The 16,315-nt window shown below is 39.0% G+C and overlaps 1 protein-coding gene across 6 annotated transcripts in view; it reads left to right on the plus strand.

The window, feature by feature from the left end:
- Positions 1-16,315, plus strand: part of WWP1 (WW domain containing E3 ubiquitin protein ligase 1) — a 122,775-nt gene that overhangs the window by 36,137 nt on the left and 70,323 nt on the right. For all 6 annotated transcript variants that reach the window (XM_519843.8, XM_063817239.1, XM_009455598.5 and 3 more), the window contains one exon: positions 405-529. In XM_519843.8, the coding sequence (XP_519843.4) occupies positions 405-529 (125 nt within the window). The remainder of the gene's footprint in view (positions 1-404; positions 530-16,315) is intronic.

Genomic DNA, 16,315 nt, shown 5'->3' on the forward strand with positions numbered 1-16,315 from the left:
ACAGAAATAAATAGGACTGCAAATTAGTCATTCTTAATTTTGGCATTTCAAAATAATAATGGCATAAATTTGTGTATAGTAAAAGTATTATGTAAGTCTTTAGACATTTGTTCAAATACAAACAGTGTTACTATGAAGTCTCAGTAAGACTCCTGTGTTGGTGTTTTGGCTTGCTGATTCCAAAAATCCTCATCTAGTTATTAAAGTCCTAATGTATTTGAAAGTAAAATATTTTTATTTATGATTCAAGTAGTTTCCTGTTTCATACAATATTTCTTCTCAAATAAATGAAATTCACGGTTTTTAAAACATTACTGAAATAAATGCTTTAATAGGAATTGTTACTTATTAATAGAATGACGACGTCTACTCCTGTATTTTTGTTAATAATTTTACCCTTCCAGAAATGTTACGCCACAGACTACATTGGAATTTCAAGTTTGGAGCCATCGCACTTTAAAAGCAGATGCTTTATTAGGAAAAGCAACGATAGATTTGAAACAAGCTCTGTTGATACACAATAGAAAATGTAAGTTTTTTGTTCTGACCTTTATTTCCTTATAAGTTTATTTTAGACACTTTGAACATATCCCAAAGCCTAAAAGCAAAAACATAGTTTTGTATTCATAAAGAACTTCAGTTATTGCTTGTGATTGATTAACTTTGTGGCATTTTATGAAATAGGAAATATTTACCATGGCCTTTCTGCATTCTGCAGATTTACAAGGTAATCTCAGTCATCCACAAGTACCCTATTATCAGTGACTATCAGTCATTTATTATTTGCTTATTATTATATTCTTTAAAACTTGAGAAAATTATCATTACATGACCCTACTCTATTTTGTCACTTGACTACTAACAATTTTATTTGGGTAAAATAAATTGTAACTCTTAAGTTTTCTTTCATTATTATATAATTAGTTTATTGTAAAAAACATGAAGAAGATAGACAATTATAGAGTAATATAAAAATTTTCTATAATTTTACTATCCAAGGATAACCAATCTTAATAATTTGGTCACTGTCCTTTTGTTTTTCATAGATACAAACATATTTCCTTTTTGCTTTGCATCTACTAGTTTATCCTCTGCTTTCTAGAAATTTAACAATATACCATAAATATTAAGTTTCCATGATAGTTTTTCTAGACTGGGATTTTAAGGTAGTTTAGAGTTTAATTATTTGTAAACCTCCTATCATATGCAAAAATATGGGGGTATGTACATATATGTGTAATTCTGGGGAGAGGGTTCATAGCTTTTATCAGATTCTCAAAATGTGTGATCCTCTGAATATTAAAAACCAGGGTTCTAGGTGGGGGTGGTGGCTCATGCCTGTAATCCCAGTACTTTGGGAGGCCAGGGTGGGCAGATCACTTGAGATCAGAAGTTCAAGACCAGTCTGACCAACATGGCGAAACCTCGCCTCTACTAAAAGTACAAAAATTAGCTGAATGTGGTGGCATGTGCCTGTTGTCCCGGCTACTTGGGAGGCTGAGGCAGGAGAATCGCTTGAACCCGGGAGGTGGAGGTTGCAGTGAGCCCAGATTGCACCACTGCACTCCCAGCCTGGGCGACAGGGTGAGACTCCATCTCAAACCCGCAAAAAACCAGGGTTCTAGTTTATGATTTTTAAATACCATGTAATGATTTCTCACACCACAATTTATTTAGTTTCCCGTTGTCTGACACTTAAGTAGCTTGTAACAGTTCACTAAAAATAGGCTCTTGCTCAAATCTGTAAATATTTTTGCTCTTCTTATTTCCTTAGAGATTCTCTTATTAATTCCTAAAAGTAGGTTTGCTGAATGAAGTAAGGGATGAAATGCTGATGATGAAAATAGCAAGTTATCTTTCAAAAGGTTCTTTCTGCAAATCCACATGTAACTTAAAGATCTGTTTTGATCTAGTTTTTGGAAATAAATGAGTTATGAGTTAAGAAAATATAATTATGGATTATAATAATTAGAACTAGTAATTAGTAGTTAGTATAAACCATAATAATTTTTATATATTTGGCTTAAAACTTTTTTTTTTTCTTAAAGCATTGTAAGTTTGATTCTCTGCTATGCCATGGCTTTTTTTTTTTTTCTCAATGAGTCATGCAATCATCTTGATACAGAAAGAAGTAATAGGTTTTATAAGTATACAGTACCTTGCCTGGATTATTATTATTATTTAACCATATTCCCATTGTTGGACATCTAGATTGTTTTCAATTCTGTTATGTTAGACTCTACTGAACCTCCATATAAAGATAACTATCCACTTACCTGCCAAATGATCTTCTAGGAAGGTTGTAATGTCAATACACTTCGAAATGAAGCCCTCACAAATTGTATAAGCTAAAAATTACCTTGGCTGTGTGCAGTGGTTCATGCCTGTAATCCCACCACTTTGGGAGCTGAGGCAGGCGGATCACCTGAGGTCAAGAGTTTGAGACCAGCCTGGCCAACATGGTGAGACCCTGTCTCTACCAAAAATACAAAAATTAGCTGAGTGTGGTGGCACGTGCCTGTAATCCCAGCTACTCAGGAGGCTGAGGCAGGAGAATTGCTTGAACTGGGAGACGGAGGTTGCAGTGAACTGAGATTGCACCACTGCACTCCAAGCCTGGGCTACAGAGCAAGACTCCCTCTCAAAAAATAACTAAATAAATATATAAAAATTATCTGTATGATTTAATTGAGTAGGATACGGATATGCTCAGGAAAAATAAAATTTAATAAACACTCATACAGTCAGTAGATGGCTTCAGAAATTTTAGTAGCATCCTGCACACCTAAAAAGTCGGTAAATTAGTTTGCAAGGGCTGCCATAACAAAATACCACAGACTGGGTGCCTTAATGGAAATTGATTTTCTCACATATCCGGAGGCTGGAAGTCTGTGATTAAGGTATCAGTGGGGTTGGTTTATTGTGAGGCCTCTCTTCTTGGCTTGTAGATGGACATCTTTTCCCTGTATCTTCACGTGGTCTTCCCTCTGTATATGTGTCTGCGTCCAAATTTCCTCTTATCAGGACACCAGTCATTGGATTAGGGCCTACCCCAATGACATTATTTTAACTTAATTACCTCTTCAAAAATCGAGTCTCTAAAAACGTCACATTTTGAGGTACTGGGGAGTAAAACTTTAACATACGAATTTGGTGGGGGACACAATTCAGCCCCAAACAAAAGGTAAATAAATTTATTTGAAGAATTAAATCTCATGATAGTATCATAATCCTTTTACAATAGAAGACATTTATGGGTATTAGTTTTAGTCGTTCATTTTATAGACAAATGAGTAAAATAATTTAAAGTAATTAAAATTAGATTTTAATTTAAGTAAGTTGGTCAAGAGTATACACGTAATTTCCGGGTTGTGATTAAAACGTAAGTTTTCTGATTCTTAGCTGCCTAATTTTGATTAGAAGTAATATAAAATTAATAAGGTTCAAGACAGCCTTGAAGCAATTTAAAAATACTTTTATAAATGATAGCATTCTTGGTTGCCTTTGATTCAGTCTCTTGGTTTAGTACTTGGACTCTGAGTTTTAGTTGGCTATCAATTGAATGAGCTCTACTTAAATTTTGGGGTTATTATATATTTACCTTTAAAAAGAAGTAAACAGGCTAGGGGTGGTGGCTCACACCTGCAATCCTGGCACTGTGGGAGGCTGAGGCAGGTGGATCACCTGAGCTCAGGAGTTTGATACCAGCCTGGGCAACATGGTGAAACCCCATCTCTACCAGAGATACAAAAAATTAGCCAGGCTTTATCAAAGATACAAAAAATTAGCCAGGCATGTGCCTGTAGTCCCAACTACTTGGGAGGCTGAGGTGGGAGGATCGCTTGAGCCTGGGAGGTGGGGGTTGCAGTGAGCCAAGATTATACCACTGCATTCAAGTCTGAGTGACAGAGTAAGACACTGTCTCAAAAAAAAAAAAAAAAGTAAACAACTGCCAAGAACAAAATAAGTAACCCAAGAAAAACATGACATCCTAGTGCTGAAGAAAAATATTCAGTACTAAAAACATTTTTTGTTCCTATCCTTAAATTCTGATTTGAGGGGCAAGGTTATTGATAAGAGATATTATGTTTCTGAGGTGTGCTCTATATAGAAAATGTTTGATAGTCAGCACCTTGAATAGAATTGTGTATATTTGTGTATAAGGCTCCAGTGGAGGGATGTTCTGCAGTGTGTCTGTGTTCCTCATCTATTTGCAGAGGATAGATTTTTAAGGGATGTAGTGAAAGAGGAATCTCCTGAGAGGAAAGAAAGTAGGCTGAGTTTTTAGGTGTTGAGGCAGTGAAAGAAGAGAACAGCGAAAGACAATCTAGCTCTTCAGGAAGAACCCGGGATCTAGCATGCATGAAAACTTCCAGTATGATTTCTGACAAGACATTTTTTTAAAAAAAATTTATGGTGTGAATGAATGGCAGAAAGGATAAAAGTCCTTGAAGGCAGATTACAATATGGAGCAGGTGACTGTTACCAGAAGTATATGTGGGGGCTCTCAAGGGTAATTTTAAAGGATGAAAGGACATGGTTTAGTGATAGTGGGAAAGTTATTGTAGGAATCTGAGGTAACATTTATAACAATTATAGACCACAAACAAAATGGAATTAATGAGCAACTTGAAAGTAGACACTGTCTTATTCACTTGTGTTTTTTTCAGTGCTTCCCACAGTCCACAGCCAAAGATTTTTTAAAAATGTTAACAGAGAAACTCGCTTATTCAAGTAAAATCTTACCATGGAATCTTATTCTATATAAAAATTTTACTGTATGTAAAACATAAAGCAGTATTGAACAACACAGCCATGCACATGCTCACATGTCCTTACTCTTGTTATCCACAGCAGTTCCTGAGTTAATTTCTGGTGGTACCCTGCTCCTGAAACCAGTTTGAAAATCACTTTTCTATAAGATCAAGTTCAACTCCTGGTTTCAGTGCCTTACCGAGTCTTAGTTCAGTTTGTCTAATTTCCTGCTTACATCTTCATACCCTGACTGCTGTGTTCAGCTAGTCTTCTCATTATCTTCTGAGTATGCTTTGCTGGGTCTCCTATACTGAAAGCAACTTATCACTAATCATGTCCTTGGTATTTTCAATAATTATACATTTGTTTAGTGTGTTTTTATATTGCATTCTTTAACATAGGTGGAATTATTATGGAGAGTGTGTAAAAATTATATCTAAGGTAGCTACTAAGAAGGCTGAGGCAAGAGGATCTCTTGAGGCCCAGAGTTCAAGGCTGCAGTGAACTATCATTGTGTCTGTGTACAGTTGCTGTACCCTAGCCTGAGTACACATTTTATCATTTTATGTTCCACTCATATAGCAGGCTGTTCTCTCCCTTCCTTTCCTCCTCGTTCTTCTTTTGTGTGTGTGTTTGGGTGGAGGGGCGGGGTGTCTTGACAATGATGCAGGCCCTGTGGTATACTCAATTATTTTTGTCTAAGTGCTATTAGAATGTAACTTTTACTTAACTATCCTTACCTTTCAACATAAATGTACTGAAACTTGCCCAAAATTCTTTTTGGAATGGAGTGGAGGTATAATTAATAATTCCACAAATGAAAATATAAACTAATTGTAATGACTGTAACTGAAGAAACTTTGAGTATCATTCAGTTACAGGGATTTAATTTTTTCTGTAGATACTGTCTTACTGCATTTGTTCTGCTGTAACAAAATACCTGAGACTAGGTAATTTATGGAGAACATAAATACATTCATCACAGTTCTAGGATCTGGAAGTCCAAGATCAAGATGCCAGCAGGTTCGAGTTTGGAGAGGATCCAGTTCCTGTTTCCAAGATGGCACCTTGTTGCTGCATCCTCTGAAGGGGATGAACACTGTCCTCACATGGCAAAAGGGACAGAAAAGGGCACACCCACTCACTCAAGTTCTTTTATAAAGGCCCTAATTCCATCCATGAGGACTGTGCCCTCTTGATTTAGTCCCTTCCTAAAGACCCTAATTTTTAATACTATCATAGTAGTGATTAAGTTTCAACATACAAATTTTGTGGGATGCCATCAGACTGAAGCAGAGGTGGTCCAACTTTTTCTTAACCTAAATTATTTTTATTGGTTGCCATATATATCTTAAATGACCCTTATTTTCACATTCTTCCATTAGCAGTGGTCCTGTGTATTAGGCATTTATCTTTTATTGGAAAGATACTTATATTAGAACCACTTAAAGGATAAAATACCAAGAATCTTGTGAAAAAGGTAGAAGGGAGTGCCAAAATAGCCTGTGAATAATAACACGGATTCTACTTTGTATTACCACTTGTCTTGACCATAATCTTGATTTCTAATCTTTTAAAATATATTCTTTTATAATCCCAGTGCCATTGAATTTTACTGACACATTCATATATGTATATTTATTTATTTATTTATTTTATCATTATTATTTTTTTCCTTGAGACAGTCTCACTCTGTCACCCAGGCTGGAGTGCAGGGGTGCAGTCTCGGCTCACTGCAGCCTTTGCCTCCTAGGTTCAAGCAATTCTCCCACCTCAGCCTCCTGAGTAACTGGGGTTACAGACGTGTGCTACCATGCACCACCATGTGCGGCTCATTTTTGTATTTTTTGGTAGAGATGGGGTTTCACCATGTTGGCCAGGCTGGTCTCGAACTCCTGACCTCAAGTGATCTGCCTGCCTCAGCCTCTGAAAGTGCCGGGATTATAGGCATGACCCACTGCAACCCAGCTGGTGTTTTATATTTTTATATAATTTTCTTCCATCTTCATAATGAAAAGTTAGCTTCATTTAAGCATCATTCAGTAAGGGCTGCTGTCCAACAGAACTTCTGCAGTGACGGTTATATTCTGTATCTCTGCTATCCAATATGGTAGCCTTTCGTCATGTACGGCAGTTGAGCATTTGAAATGTGGTTTGTAGAACTAAAGCGTTTAATTTTAAACTTGGTTTTATTTTAATTAAATTTACATTTAAATAGCCATACATGGCCGCTGGCTACTGTATTGGTCAGTGCAGTATCAGACTCTTTTGTGTTTGAATTGCAAAATCCGAATTTATCTCTGCCTTTTTTTTTTTTTAAACAGCTTTCCTTTCCTTCCTACTTACTTTTATATTTCTCTTAGGTAGAGTTTTAATTTTGTCAGTAGGTATCAGGTTGTCTGTTTTTTTTTTCCTTTTTTCTTTTTTAAATGTTGCCCAGGCCAGTGGCTGTTCACAGGTGCTATCCTAGTGTACGGTAGCCTCCAACTCCTGGACTCAAGCGGTCCTCCCACCACAGTCTTCTGAGGCCACTATGCTTGGCTAGGTTGTCTTTTTTGTAAGGATCAATTCTGGAAGCTCCTTGAGTATTTTCTTCATTGTTAGTTTGAAGTCTGTGTTTGTTTTCTCCTTCATTATGATTTGCTGCCATTTGTCTTTTATGTTTCCCCTGGCACACTTTTTGATATAATCTAATCATATTGCCTTTTTTTCCCCCTAGGTAGTTCACTGTGTCATCTGTTTGGTCTGTGTTCTGGTTTTGATTGATACTGTTAGTCATTCGTTTCTTTATTGCTTACAATGTTGCTTTGAAATTTTCATGTTTTCCATTGTATTTTTAGTTTTCACAAAATCATTTCTTTTATAATAGTTCTTAATTTATTTAAACATCTTGGTAGATTATATTAGCCAATAATTCTTATTTTATTTGCCTAAGATTTTAAAAGTTTTTCATAGAACATAAGCATTTATTATTTTGACTTCTGCAGTCTTTTAAATCAGACCTGAATTGCTTTTTAATTTTATATTCCCATTTGCTAACAGCCAGTAGGCTTCTCTTTTCTTATTTATGACTTTTTGAAATAAAGATGACTTTGTTGTTTTGATATGTTTGGTTCAAAGCTTCCCATCTTCCAAGAAGTTGCATATTTTACCTCTGATATGCTTTGATAACTTGCTTAAAGTTAGAAACCCTTAAAATTGTATTTCTTACTTTCTTAGATCTGGGACTTTTCTTCATTAAATAAACATTTATTGAGTTTTAGGAAGAGACATACAAAACATATAAAGAATATGTGGTTTCTTTTTTTTTTTTTTAGTATTTATTGATCATTCTTGGGTGTTTCGCGGAGAGGGGGATTTGGCAGGGTCATAGGACAATAGTGGAGGAAAAGTCAGCAGATAAACATGTGAACAAGGGTCTGTGGTTTTCCTAGGCAGAGGACCCTGCGGCCTTCTGCAGTGTTTGTGTCCCTGGGTACTTGAGATTAGGGAGTGGTGATGACTCTTAACGAGTATGCTGCCTTCAAGCATCTGTTTAACAAAGCACATCTTGCACCCCCCTTAATCCATTTAACCCTGAGTGGATACAGCACATGTTTCAGAGAGCACCGGGTTGTGGGTAAGGTTATAGATTAACAGCATCCCAAGGCAGAAGAATTTTTCTTAGTACAGAACAAAATGGAGTCTCTTATGTCTACTTCTTTCTACATAGACACCGTAACAATCTGATCTCTCTTTCTTTTCCCCACATTTCCCCCTTTTCTATTCGACAAAACCCCCATCGTCATCATGGCCCGTTCTCAATGAGCTGTTGGGTACACCTCCCAGCCGGGGTGGCGGCCAGGCAGAGGGGCTCCTCACTTCCCAGACGGGGCGGCCAGGCAGAGGCGCCCCCCCCACCTCCCGGATGGGGCGGCTGCCGGGCGGGGGGCTGCCCCCCACCTCCCTCCCAGATGGGGCGGCTGGCGGGGTGGGGGCTGCCCCCCACCTCCTTCCCAGATGGGGCGGCTGGCCGGGCGGGGGCTGCCCCCCACCTCCTGGACGGGGCGGCTGCCGGGCGGAGATGCTCCTCACTTCCCGGACGGGGCAGCTGCCAGGCGGAGGGGCTCCTCACTTCTCAGACGGGGCAGCCGGGTAGAGACGCTCCTCACCTCCCAGAAGGGGTGGCAGTCTGGCAGAGACACTCCTCAGATCCCAGACGGGGTCGCGGCTGGGCAGAGGCACTCCTCACATCCCAGACGGAGCGGTGGGGCAGAGGCGCTCCCCACATCTCAGACGATGGGCAGCCGGGCAGAGACGCTCCTCACTTCCTAGACGGGATGGTGGCCGGGAAGAGGCGCTCCTCACTTCCCAGACTGGGCGGCCGGGCAGAGGGTCTCCTCACATCCCAGACGATGGGCAGTCAGGCAGAGACGCTCCTCACTTCCCAGACGGGGTGGCGGCTGGGCACAGGCTGCAATCTCGGCACTTTGGGAGGCCAAGGCAGGCGGCTGGGAGGTGGAGGTTGTAGCAAGCCGAGATCACACCACTGCACTCCAGCCTGGGCAAGATCGAGCACTGAGTGAGCGAGACTCCGTCTGCAATCCTGGCACTTCGGGAGGCCCAGGCGGGCAGATCACTCGCGGTCAGGAGCTGGAGACCAGCCCGTCCAACACGGCGAAACCCCGTCTCCACCAAAAAATACAAAAACCAGTCAGGCGTGGCAGCGGGCGCCTGCAATCCCAGGCACTAGGCAGGCTGAGGCAGGAGAATCAGGCAGGGAGGTTGCAGTGAACCGAGATGGCCGCAGCACAGTCCAGCCTAGGCTCAGCATCAGAGGGAGACTGTGGAAAGTGGGAGACGAGAGGGAGACGGGAGAGGGGGAGGGAGAGGGGGAGGGAGGAGGAGAGGGAGGGAGAGGGGGAGGGAGGAGGAGCGGGAGGGAGAGGGAGAAGAATATGTGGTTTCTGACCACTCCCCCATTCTACCATAGTAGGAACCCAATAGTCTACCATATCAGAATAGATTTTGCAGTTGTTGAGGTCATTTGTTCCTTTTCAGATTTACGAGGCTAATTTCTTCCTTTGTTAAGGCTCCCTATCGTTTTCTCGTATATTTCATGGTTTTTAATCTATCTTTTCTGATATATTTGGGGTAATGGTGGGGGAGTGATTTATTTGAATAGGTATATTTTCTATTTTTGAAGTTTTTTTTAATTTCTTCATCCTTGATGGTATGTGTTATTACAGCCATAAATAAACCTTATTTATATATACATAAATAAACCCCCCAGACTCTCCTAACATAAATTATTTGTATTGTTTTCCCCAGAATCCAACTAACTGCGTCTTATTAGGGAGATTGTTCCACTTCTTCACATTTAAGCCCTAGTGAGCTTTCACTCCTTAACCTTCATCTGTTTTGTATAAGCCCAGTTGGTTTATTCCCAAAGCTTTTGCTCCTTTAATCCTCTAATACATTGTCTCAGAATGTTTGTGGATTTAAGCCATCATTTGTGCCTCAGTTAAACTTCAGTTCTGTGTTCAGGTCACTTGAACAACATTCCAAACTATGGAAATAATTTTTTGGCTCTGCAGAGATATGTGGTATTTTTAGCTTTCTTTCCCTTATGTCACCAGTGTGAGATACTGATATCTGAGGTATGTTTCACTCAGTCAGCCTCACTATTTCTTAAACTACATAGGAAAAAAAAATCCCTCTATTGTTACAGATAAACAAAGCTGGACACTGTTTAGAGTAGTCAGAACATACTTTAATCAGTAATATGTTTTTGCAATAAGGAAGAGATTCCAGCATGAACTGAACTCAACTTTGATTTGTATAGAGGTTACTGGGTCTTTTAAAAGGAGAATGAAGGAGTGGGGGTGGGGGGTTCAATGGAGGCTCAGTAGAGTCAGGAAAATGAAAAATTACAAAAGCTTGGTCAGTGTAAATGCAATTAGGCCCTTGTGTTTGGTAGCTGGCAAGTAACGAAATCAGGATTCTGTCCTCCCACAGAGACAGGGAAACAAAAGCCCTATCCTTCCCAATGATTGCATTTTAAAGGAATGTCTTTCAGGCCCTTGAGAAAGACACTCACATGTTATAGGAGACAGAGGAAGGATTTACCATTGTAAGCCGTTTTTAGTAAATGCTCTAAGAAAGAGTAGTCGGGGGCCTATCATCAGGTGTTGGTTACAACAGACAGTAAATTCTTTTGGCAGCCTTAAGTTTTCTCAGGCAGGCGCTTTAAGGGGAGTTAGGGTTATCCCTAAGAGCCTTGAACTGTTAGGAACTATGGTGGTGCTTGCTCAAGTCTTTTAGTGTGTGTGCAATGGTGGTAGTGGTGCTGGGAGTTGTGGAGGAAATCATTTGTGCTGAGTTTGCAGTTTTTCTAGGCCAAGATTGAGGCCTAGTCAAGAAGGTCCTGAGGACCCTGACTAGAGTTTGATTAAAGAGAGAATCTTTGTCACTATACCCATAGGCGAAAACCATAGGAATAGTATAGCTAACATACACATTAGAGTATATTCAGAACTTCACTTTGTGTTTCAATTTTGAGGCGGAGAGAACCACTTTAAATATTCCAGAGAGGAGTGAGATGGCTGCCATTCAAATACTGATAATTAGACTGAGGTTTTTTATTTATTTTATTTTTTATGGTGTTAATAGAACCAAGAACTTAGTTTTTGTCAAGGAAAGCATTTTGAAATCCATTAAGTTCACTTCAAAGTAAATTATGTCCAAAATGATTTATAATGAATAAATCTCTCTTTATATTGAATGGTGGGGAAATACAGCAGAGAAATGTATCATTTGTGGTACTGGACAGAGCATAGTCAAATTTGGTTTTATTTTATAATTCTCTTTAGCCTTATTAACTGAGTGAATTTGCTTATTTAGTTATTTGTTTAGTTTACTAAGACAAATTTTGTTTTATAAATTCACTTACTATCAACACAAACTCAGATATTTTGAAGTCAAAGCTTTGAATAAACAGTATTTTCACATTCAATGATGTAAGTGCCTCTTTATTCTTTCGAAAATTTTTTTGTATTGAAATTACTGGGAGGTAAAAGGGAATGAAAAGTTTTCTGGAAGTTCAGCTGCCTTTCTGAAAAGTTCTACTAATTTATATACACAAATGTAGCATATGACAGCACCCATTTGTAAATATTTGCCACATTAATAGATAAAAAAATGAGAAGTTTTATTATCAAAGCATTTCTTTATTAATAAGGTCAGATGTTTATTAGTCATTCATACTTCATCATTTATGATTGTCTCATGCTCTTTGTACATTTTTTATTGGTTTGTTTAGTTTTTTTCTCACTAATTCATAAGAGCTCTTATTTTTTTCTCTCAGTTAATCATTAGCCTTTTTATTTTTTAATTTGTATTTATTTATTTTTTTGAGACAGGGTCTCACTCTGTCTCTCAGGCTGGAGTGCAGTGGCATGATCTCGGCTCACTGCAACCTCCATCTCCCGGGTTCAAGCGATTCTCCTTGCCTCAACCTCCCCTCAAGGCTCTTAGGGATAACCCTAGCTACTTAACTGTGTGAGTAGCTGGGACTGCAGGCACGTGCCACCATGCCTGGCTAATTTTTGTGTTCTTAGTAGAGGCAGGGTTTCTCTGTGTTGGCTAGGCTGATCTTGAACTCCTCAAGTGATCCACCCACCTCAGCCTCCCAAAGTGCTGGGATTACAGATTTATTATAAATAAATAAGTAAATAAATTCTGAAATTTTTTGTTACATGGTAGGAAGTAGGAGCTTAACTTTGTGAGTTGTTGAACATTGACTCATAGCATGATATAATGAAAAGACTTAGGAATTTTAGAAAACTTTGCTATTATTAAGACTGTCACTTACAAGCTATGTAACCTAATGTGTTCATTTTGTTTCTAAAAATTCTGTTTTTCTCATACTTTTGAGTATGTTGGCCAGCCTCTAAATGGCCTTCAAGCATTCATACCTTCTGGGTTCCAACACCCTTCTGTAGTCCCCTCCCACACTGCATCAGAGATTATCTGTGTGACCAGTAGATTATGGCAGAAGTGATGGTGTACAAACTCTGAGACTTAGTCATATAGGCATTTCAGGTTTTGCCTTGTTCTCTTGGAGTACTCACCATGGGAAATCAGCAACCATTGAGAAGACTCTCACAAAGCCCTGTGGCGGGGCACTGAGGTCTCCTCTCAGCAGCCAGCACCCACCTGCCAGATGTGGATGTGCCCTTCTTGAGTTCTCGGCAATAATGAGTGATTATTGTTATTTTTAGCCAGTAAGTTTCAGAATAATTTGTTACTCAGCAATAGATAATACATTGTTTGAGCAGTTTTTAAAAACGGCTTCAGAATGTGGCTCTGAGCTAAATAGAAGTCTGTGAAACATGTTTTCAACAAATCCATGATTTATAGAACAGATTACCTAGTTATATACCTACCTCCTCAGAGACTCAAATTGTTCTGTCTCAAATTGCTGTATTAACACTAAGGAAGAATGTCTAGGAGGTACAAAAAAATCAGCTTTTGCCTTACAAGAGTAAGTTCCCCTAGGACAGGACTACCTTAATCACTTAGTTTAAATGTTTTTTAAGCACCTACCTTCTCTCAGTTGCTGAGGATACATCACTGAATTAGTTGGACAAGATCTCTGCTCTGCTAGAGACTTCATTTCGTTTGGGGAGGTCAACCAAAAAACAAAAACATTCTTTTAGTGGTAAGTGCATTGAAGGAAATGAGCAAAGCAGTGGTAAGGAGGTCTCCTTTAGGCTAGTCAAGGTTTGTCCTGCTTCTTCCCCATCTACAGTGCCTGGCACACCGTAGGCACTCAAATATTGAATGGATAAATACATCGGAGTTGGTTTGTTTATACTGTGACAGAATAATATCTTTTTCCCTCTGACACACACATATACATACACATGTAGATGGGAATTATTTATGTGATTGTCCTTCCAGTTTTATGATCCAAAATGTTATAACTCAATCTTCCATGTTCAGAATTGTGAAATAATATATACTGTAAACACTCTCCCACTGCAGAATACCTAGGTCCTGGATTGAACAAATCTTTGTGGCATTGATGATTTTGCAAAAAGGTAGAGGGCTGTTCTTCTTAAAAAAAAAAAAAAAGCCAGGAGATGAGGGGGTTGGGGTAAAGAAAACCTCATGAAACAGAATTAGAATAGTCTGCCATACCAATAGCAGATTTAATGATGTTGAGCTTTTGGCTAATAGCCAGAGAAGGGAGCTGAGCTTGAACTCCTCTAGTCTACACTCTCGGGCGTACCATCAAACCACTGTAAAATTAGGACATATCATCAAACCACTGGTAAAAATTAGCTTAAAAGTAGTTTAAGCTAACGTCAGAGAATAAACATAAGGGAACAGGCCACCATAAGCAGAGGCTGTCCATAAAGAGACAGATTGTAAACATTTGAGCATAAAGGCCGCATATGGTTTCTGTTATTAACTCGCCATTGTAACGTGAAAGCAGCCATAGAGAATATGTAAATGAATGAGCATGACTGTGTTCAAATAAAACTTTATTTATGAAAAATAGGTAATGGACCAGATTTTTGAGGAGATATTTTAAGAGAGAATGGCTGCAGGTTTTTGAACACTAATGAAAAACATGAGTCCACAGATTCATACTGTCCCAAACAAGAGAGCAAAGAGAAAAGTCATGCCTGGTGACCAGGTCACTAGGTGACTAGGTCAGGGTTAAACCTTGACTAGCCTAAAGAAGACCTCCTTACCACTGCTTTGCTCATTTCCTTCAATGCACTTACCACTAAAAGAATGTTTTTGTTTTTTAGTGTACCTCCCCATATCATAGTGAAATGCGTAATACCAAAGACAAATAAATTTAAAAAGCAGCTGTAGAGAAAAACAGAGTATTTGCAAAAATTTATGAATTAGAATTGCAGAATTAGTAATAGGAGAAGATAGTGGAAAAATATCTTCAAAGAGTTGAGATCATTACCAATACAAAATTATATGCCCAACAAGTCTGTCTTTTGAGGATGAGAATGCAGACATTTACAGATAAACAAAAATGAAAGAATTTACCAAGAAACACACACTAAAGAGATTTTAAAAGCCTCTTCTTTAGGAATCTATTCAAACAGCTATATATTTTAGGGAGAAGCCAAATCACCAAATTCCAGACACTTGAAATCATGAGAGGTGACAAGAATGAAATTGAATGTCAGTCAATATAGTTTTCTTCAGATATTGATTATTAGAGAAAGCTGAAATTCGTGCTTTTGTAGTTTTCTTTTTTTTTTTTGAGATGGAGTCTTGGTCTGTCACCCAGGCTGGAGTGCAGTGGCGCAATCTCAGCTCACTGCAACTTCCACCTCCCGAATTCAAGCAATTCTCCTGCGTCAGCCTCCTAAGTAGCTGGGACTACAGGCAACTGCCACCATGCCCAGCTAATTTTTTTGTATTTTTTGTAGAGACGGGGTTTCACCATGTTGGCCAGGATGGTCTTGATTTCCAGACCTTGTGATCCACCCGCCTCGGCCTCCCAAAGTGCTGGGATTACAGGCGTGAGCCACTGCGCCTGGCTACTTTTGTAGTTTTTGTGTGTGTGTGCTTTCATATTTCCTTTAGTTTTTCTAGTTGTTTGTTTTTTGTTTGTTTGTTTGTTTTTGATGTAAAGTAGAAATGAGGTCTATGGTGCTACAAATGGTTGGGGTATTCTATAAGGTCTTCTTTTATTACATGGTTTAAACATTTTTTTTTTTTGCAAAGAATTTCTTTTTCTTCTTTCTTTTTTCAGACAGGGTCTCGCTCTATTACTCCCACTTGAGTACGATAGTGCAATCATCACTTGCTGCAGCCTCGAACTCCTGGGCTTACAGGATCCTCTCATCTCAGCCTCCTGAATAGCTGGGAATACAGGCACATGCCACTGCACCTGGCTAATTTTTAATTTTTTTAAAAAAATAGAGACAGGGTCTTGCTATGTTGGCCAGGTTGGTCTTGAACTCCTGGGCTCAAGTGATGCGCCTGCCTCACCTCCCAAAATGCTGGGATTAGAGGCGTGAGCCACCGTGTCTGGCCTTAATTTTTAAATTTTTTAGGGACTAGATCTCACTGTGTTGCTGGTCTCAAACTCCTAAGCTCAAGTGATCCTCCTGTGTCGGCCTCCCAAAGTGCTGGGGTTACAGGTGTGAGCCACCAGGCCTGGCCACAAAGAAATTTCTGTCCAGTGATTAGTAGTTCTAGATTTTTGTCTTGTCTTTTCTGTACATAGATAACTTGTGAACATATTTATGCTGGACATTTGGTAAATGGAGAACCTCTCCTCCCTGCCCAAATTTGTTAAATATAGGAAAGATCAAAGTTAAGGACTTCATCAAAAACGTGAAATGTTCCATGATTGCAAAAACTGCAGAAAGCCACTGAAGATCAGATGGAAGTATTTGGCCTCAGTTTGAATAATAAAGTGATCACTGATAACTTTCTCTTTTAGTTTTTATTTTTAAATTATAAATTGACAAATTATAGTTGTATATATTTATGGGGTATGGAGTGATGTTATGATCAATTAATACAATGTGGAATA

The sequence above is a fragment of the Pan troglodytes genome, chromosome 7 (genome assembly GCF_028858775.2).
Source record: "Pan troglodytes isolate AG18354 chromosome 7, NHGRI_mPanTro3-v2.0_pri, whole genome shotgun sequence".
NCBI lineage: Eukaryota > Metazoa > Chordata > Mammalia > Primates > Hominidae > Pan > Pan troglodytes.